This window comes from Nansenia antarctica (genome assembly GCF_963989245.1).
Source record: "Nansenia antarctica genome assembly, contig: SCAFFOLD_709, whole genome shotgun sequence".
NCBI classification, from domain to species: Eukaryota; Metazoa; Chordata; class Actinopteri; order Argentiniformes; family Microstomatidae; genus Nansenia; species Nansenia antarctica.
Genome location: NW_027662990.1, coordinates 12,501 through 19,016, shown reverse-complemented (window position 1 = coordinate 19,016; position 6,516 = coordinate 12,501). Strand labels below are relative to the sequence as shown.

Here is a 6,516-nt window from a genome sequence, read left to right as displayed (position 1 = left end):
GTGTGAGAACGTCCTGTCCATCTTTGACAGAGAGGGTTAGGTTAGTGTGTGTGTGTGTGTGTGTGTGTGTGTGTGTGTGTGTGTGTGTGTGTGTGGAAAGTGAAGTGAAGTGAAACTTTATTTATATAGAGCCTTTCGTACATGAATGCAACTCAAAGCACTTTACAATAATGTGTGTGTGTGTGTGTGTGTGTGTGTGTGTGTGTGTGTGTGTGTGTGTGTGTAGGGATGAGGCTCTGATGAGGGCGTTCTCTGATGAGAGGACAACTGAGAAACAGAAAGAGATCCTACAGTAAGTCTGACCAACGTGACACACACACATGCACACACACACACACACACACACACACACACACACACACACACATTGACACGACCAACCCCCTGCACACCATGCAAAGTGCTAACGTCCAACTCCTGTGCCACATTCTTCTGTATATCTGTATATTTTGAGTGTATAATTTTTCTTAACTTAAATGTATATATAATTCATTACATTATTATATATTATTATTTATTATTTCTTTATTTTGTTATTATATTATTTATACATGTATTATTATATTCACTATATGTCTTCTTATATGGCACCCTAAATGGAAATAAAACATCCTGTATCCTGTATCTTTATCTTGTGATTGGCTAAAGGACAGCCAATAGGAAGGCTCAATGACAGCAATGATGGTCTGAGAACCTCCCTGGAGAACAAACCTCAGCAAGAGTAAACAAAGGTACACACACACCACACACACACACACACACGCACACACACACACACCACACACACGCACACCCACACACACACACACACACAGTGACAGTGTGTTGTGTTGCAGCGTGGTAACCAGTGCGTCGCCGTGGGGAACGATGAGCAGGAGTAAGAACATCTGTTACTTCCTCCCCCTATGACGACAGGTAAGACCAGTGTGTGTGTGCGTGTACCTGTATGCGTGTGTACCTGTATGCGACTGGCCACATGTCGAGGTGTCCTTGGGCAAGACACTGAACCCCAAAATTACTCCAATGAGCGGGCCGGAGCCTTGCATGGTAGCTTGCTGCCATTGGTGTATATAAGTCAGTCCATTTACCGTTTTACCCCTTTGTGTGTGTACCTGTGTGCGTTTGTGTGTGTGTGCTGTGTGTATGTGTGCACCTGTGTGTGTATCTGTGTACCCCCCCCCCTCCCTCCCTCTCTCTCTCCCCCAGTTTCTACCACTCGTTTGCGGACGAGGACTGCGAGCAGCTGTGTCTGCGTGAGGGGGGCAGGGGGGGACGGAGGGGGGGGCGGGGCCCTGAGCTGTGACGCCCTGGCCCTGGCGCTGTGCGACCCCATGCGGACGCGGAGCCGCGAGGTGGACAGCCAATCAGAGAGCTGCATGGACAGCGGCATGTCCACCCTCCGAGGCTCCGCCTACAACGGCTACGACTTCGAGGCCGAGGTCAAAGGTCACGAGGCGGGGGAGGGGGGGAGGATGAAGAGGGTCCGATGGTGGCAGAGAGTCAGGGAGGAGACAACTCTGATACTGACGTAAGACACACACACACACACACACTCACACACACACACACACACATCAACACACACACATGAACACATGGATGTGCACACACACATGCGTGTAGTACACACACACACACGCACACACACACATGAACACATATGTACACATGGACGTGCACACACACATGCATGTAGTACACAAACACACACACACACACACATGCTAGACTGTAAGCACACACACCACACACCCACACATACACACCACACACACACCCACACACACACACACACACCACACTGATGCCTGACAGGTGTTGTTATTGGACGTCTCAGGTTGCAGAGATGAGGGATGAGATGGCGTTTGGTTCTGACTGCGGTTCTGCTCTGGACTTGGAGGCCCGAACCCCTCAGCAGGACGGGCTCTGGTACCGCTGGTCCCCCCACCTCCACCCCCACCCTCACCTCCACCCCCACCACACGCACCCCCCTGTCTGCCCTGCCTGCCACTGCTGCTGAGGTAGGGGGGAGGAGGGGAGAGGAGGAGGAAGGGAGGGAGGGAGGGAGGGGGGAGAGGGAGTGGAGGAAATGGGAGGAGGGGAGGGAGGTGGGGAGGGAGAGAGGGAGGGAGGGAGGAGGGATCGGGGGAGGATGTTGATGAAAGATACAACTATATATACTGGAACTATAATTCCAGTATTAATACACAATTATACTTACACAAGTATTGTACCCCCCTCCCCCTCCCCCTATCTCTCCCCCCTCCAGGACAAGCAGCAGGCGTCAGAGGGGCGGGGCTGTGTGACATCAGACAAGGCCCGCAGGATCGTGCTGGCGGGCGACGCGGCGGTGGGGAAGTCCAGCTTCCTGATGAGGCTCTGCAAGAACGAGTTCAAGACACACTCCAGCGCCACTCTGGGTGGGCCACACACACACACACACACACACACACACACACATTCTAACATTCCTCCTGTCTTCTCCTGTGTTCTCCTGTGTTCTCCTGTGTTCTAACATTCGTCCTGTGTTCTCCTGTGTTCCTCCTGGGTTCCTCCTGGGTCCTCCAGGGGTGGACTTCCAGATGAAGACCCTGACAGTGGACGGGGAGCCCACCCTGCTGCAGCTGTGGGACACGGCGGGCCAGGAGCGGTTCCGCAGCATCGCCAAGTCTTACTTCAGACGGGCGGACGGTGTGCTGCTGCTCTACGACGTCACCTGCGAGAAGAGCTTCCTGAACGTCCGGGAGTGGGTGGACATGATAGAGGTGTGTGTGTGTGTGTGCGTGTGTGTGTGTGTGTGTGTGTGTGTGTGTGTGTGTGTGTGTGTGTAATGGAGTTGAGATAGTAAAACTCACTCCTCAAGATCAAACATCCCCACCCACCCTCGTTGTTGAATGGCTAGCTGTTGAGTAGCGTAGCTGGTTAGCATCAGGTATTTCCTCTCCTTCCTCCTCTCCTCTCTTCCTCTCCTCTCCTCCTCTCCCCTCTCCCCCTCTCCTCCTCTCCCCTCTTCCTCTCCTCCCTCCTCTCCTCCTCTCCTCTCTCCTCTCCTCCTCTCCCCTCTCCCCCTCTCCTCCTCTCCCCTCTTCCTCTCCTTCCTCCTCTCCTCCTCTCCCCCTCTCCCCCTCTCCTCCTCTCCCCTCTTCCTCTCCTCCCTCCTCTCCTCTCCTCTCCTCCTCTCCTCCTCTCCTCCTCTCCTCTCCTCTCCCCCTCTCCTCCTCTCCTCTCCTCTCCTCTCCTCCTCTCCTCTCCTCCTCTCTCCTCTCTCCTCTCCTCCGTCCTCTCCTTCTCTCCCCTCTCCTCTCCTCTCTCCTCTCCTCCTCTCTCCTCTCCTCTCCTCCGTCCTCTCCTCTCCTCTCCTCTCCTCTCTCCTCTCCTCTCCTCTCCTCCTGGAGGTTCTGTCTTATCTGAGTGGAAGGAAGGTTCCTGGAGGATCAGGACAGGACCAACTTTATAACAGTGTTGTGCGTTACTGCCCTCTAGTGGCCAAGGCTGTACACTACAGCTCTCTGTCTGTTTACAGTTACATAGATACCAGACAACAGAAAAAACTGTAATTAAGTACATAGACTTAGATATAAGTTCATAGACTTAGATATAAGTTCATAGACTTAGATATAAGTTCATAGACTTAGATATAAGTTCATAGACTTAGATATAAGTTCATAGACTTAGATATAAGTTCATAGACTTAGATATAAGTTCATAGACTTAGATATAAGTTTATAGACTTAGATATAAGTTCATAGACTTAGATATAAGTTCATAGACTATGGTGACTCCTGTAAGGTTGAAACCTAATAAAATATTATTAATATATACATAATATGTTTGAATGTCAAGTGGAGTGTATTATAATATGTGACCACTGTGTTTATCTCTCGTTCGAATGCAGCTGCAAAGTAAGTTATGAGAATTGCATGTGTGTGCTTCTTCAATGCCGTATGAAGTGGCTGCTTTGAGCTTCCTGTGAAGTTGTAATTTATTTATGTACTTATTATGTACTGAATTATTTATATGTGCGTGTATTGCATGGTTGGAGTATGTGCTGCTGTGTATGTAGATGTACAGAAGTGTGCTTTGATTCTGCCTGCACTGGTTTGTAGTGTGTGTGTGTGTGTGTGTGTGTGTGTGTGTGTGTGTGTGTGTGTGTGTGTGTGTGTGTGTGTGATCTTCATCCTTCTCTCAGCCAGATTCTGAGTGGGAGCTTCTCTCTGTTAGAGTGTTATCAGTGTTAGAGTGTTAGCAGTGTTAGAGTGTTAGAGTGTTAGCAGTGTTAGCAGTGTTAGAGTGTTAGCAGTGTTAGAGTGTTAGCAGTGTTAGAGTGTTAGCAGTGTTAGCAGTGTTAGCAGTGTTAGCAGTGTAGAATGTTAGCAGTGTTAGAGTGTTATCAGTGTTAGAGTGTTAGCAGTGTTAGAGTGTTAGCAGTGTTAGAGTGTTAGCAGTGTTAGCAGTGTTAGCAGTGTTAGAGTGTTAGCAGTGTTAGAGTGTTAGCAGTGTTAGAGTGTTAGAGTGTTAACAGTGTTAGCAGTGTTAGAGTGTTATCAGTGTTAGAGTGTTAGCAGTGTTAGAGTGTTAGCAGTGTTAGCAGTGTTAGCAGTGTAGAGTGTTAGCAGTGTTAGAGTGTTAGCAGTGTTAGCAGTGTTAGCAGTGTTAGCAGTGTAGAGTGTTAGCAGTGTTAGAGTGTTAGCAGTGTTAGCGTGTTAGCAGTGTTAGCAGTGTTAGCAGTGTTAGCAGTGTTAGAGTGTTAGCAGTGTAGAGTGTTAGCAGTGTTAGCAGTGTTAGCAGTGTTAGAGTGTTAGCAGTGTAGAGTGTTAGCAGTGTTAGAGTGTTAGCAGTGTTAGAGTGTTAGCAGTGTTAGAGTGTTAGCAGTGTTAGAGTGTTAGCAGTGTTAGAGTGTTAGAGTGTTAGAGTGTTAGCAGTGTTAGAGTGTTAGCAGTGTTAGAGTGTTAGAGTGTTAGCAGTGTTAGAGTGTTAGCAGTGTTAGAGTGTTAGCAGTGTAGAGTGTTAGCAGTGTTAGAGTGTTAGCAGTGTTAGCAGTGTTAGCAGTGTTAGAGTGTTAGCAGTGTTAGAGTGTTAGCAGTGTAGAGTGTTAGAGTGTTAGCAGTGTAGAGTGTTAGCAGTGTTAGAGTGTTAGCAGTGTTAGCAGTGTTAGCAGTGTTAGAGTGTTAGCAGTGTTAGAGTGTTAGCAGTGTTAGCAGTGTTAGAGTGTTAGAGTGTTAGCAGTGTTAGAGTGTTAGAGTGTTAGAGTGTTAGAGTGTTAGAGTGTTAGAGTGTTAGCAGTGTTAGCAGTGTTAGAGTGTTAGCAGTGTTAGAGTGTTAGCAGTGTTAGCAGTGTTAGAGTGTTAGAGTGTTAGAGTGTTAGAGTGTTAGAGTGTTAGAGTGTTAGCAGTGTTAGCAGTGTAGAGTGTTAGCAGTGTAGAGTGTTAGCAGTGTAGAGTGTTAGCAGTGTTAGCAGTGTTAGCAGTGTTAGCAGTGTTAGAGTGTTAGCAGTGTTAGAGTGTTAGCAGTGTTAGAGTGTTAGCAGTGTAGCGTGTTAGAGTGTTAGCAGTGTTAGAGTGTTAGCAGTGTTAGAGTGTTAGCAGTGTTAGCAGTGTTAGCAGTGTTAGCAGTGTTAGAGTGTTAGCAGTGTTAGAGTGTTAGCAGTGTTAGAGTGTTAGCAGTGTTAGCAGTGTTAGCAGTGTTAGAGTGTTAGCAGTGTAGCGTGTTAGAGTGTTAGCAGTGTTAGAGTGTTAGCAGTGTTAGCAGTGTTAGCAGTGTTAGAGTGTTAGCAGTGTTAGAGTGTTAGCAGTGTTAGAGTGTTAGCAGTGTAGCGTGTTAGAGTGTTAGCAGTGTTAGAGTGTTAGCAGTGTTAGAGTGTTAGCAGTGTTAGAGTGTTAGCAGTGTTAGCAGTGTTAGAGTGTTAGCAGTGTTAGAGTGTTAGCAGTGTAGCGTGTTAGCAGTGTAGAGTGTTAGCAGTGTAGAGTGTTAGCTGTATAGCGTGCTAGCTGTGTAGCATGCTAGTGGTGTTAGCGTGTTAGCAGTGTTGTGATGACGTCTCTCTGGGCAGGACGTGTCTCAGGATGGCGTTCCCATCATGCTCGTGGGCAACAAGAGTGACCTGAGGGAGCAGGCGCTGCAGGACGGCCTCACCTGCATCCCCACCAGCTACGGAGAGAAGCTGGCCATGGTGAGACCCTAACTCTAATACAACCCTAATATAACCCTAGTATAACCCTAGTATAACCCTAGTATAACCCTAGTATAACCCTAACCATAACCGTAATATAACCTTAACCCTAATATAACCCTAATATAACTTTAATACAGGGTTCCCACGGGTCCTTGAAATCCTTGAAAGTTTGTTAATTTGAGAACAAGAAATCTTAAAGGTTTTTGAAAATAGACATGATTTCCCCTCTTTCTCTCTCTCTCTCTAAAAAGAAATATATATTAACAAAAGTTTTACTTAGCTCGTCAACTAGTTCTGTCTCAAACAATATAATATAACCCTAATATAACCATAATCCTAACCAT

At 47.4% G+C, this 6,516-nt stretch overlaps 1 protein-coding gene across 1 annotated transcript in view; it reads left to right on the top strand.

Moving 5' to 3' along the window:
- Positions 1-226: 226 nt before the first annotated feature.
- LOC308175349 (ras and EF-hand domain-containing protein-like) overlaps positions 227-6,516 on the top strand; it is a gene marked incomplete at both ends in the record, with an annotated part of 8,077 nt that continues 1,787 nt past the window's right edge. Inside the window, 12 exon segments of the mRNA XM_080551028.1 lie at positions 227-292; positions 649-664; positions 666-721; positions 837-894; positions 896-915; positions 1,232-1,481; positions 1,838-1,894; positions 1,896-1,934; positions 1,968-2,021; positions 2,270-2,420; positions 2,569-2,765; positions 6,050-6,169. Of these exon segments, the coding sequence (XP_080407154.1) occupies positions 227-292; positions 649-664; positions 666-721; positions 837-894; positions 896-915; positions 1,232-1,481; positions 1,838-1,894; positions 1,896-1,934; positions 1,968-2,021; positions 2,270-2,420; positions 2,569-2,765; positions 6,050-6,169 (1,084 nt within the window).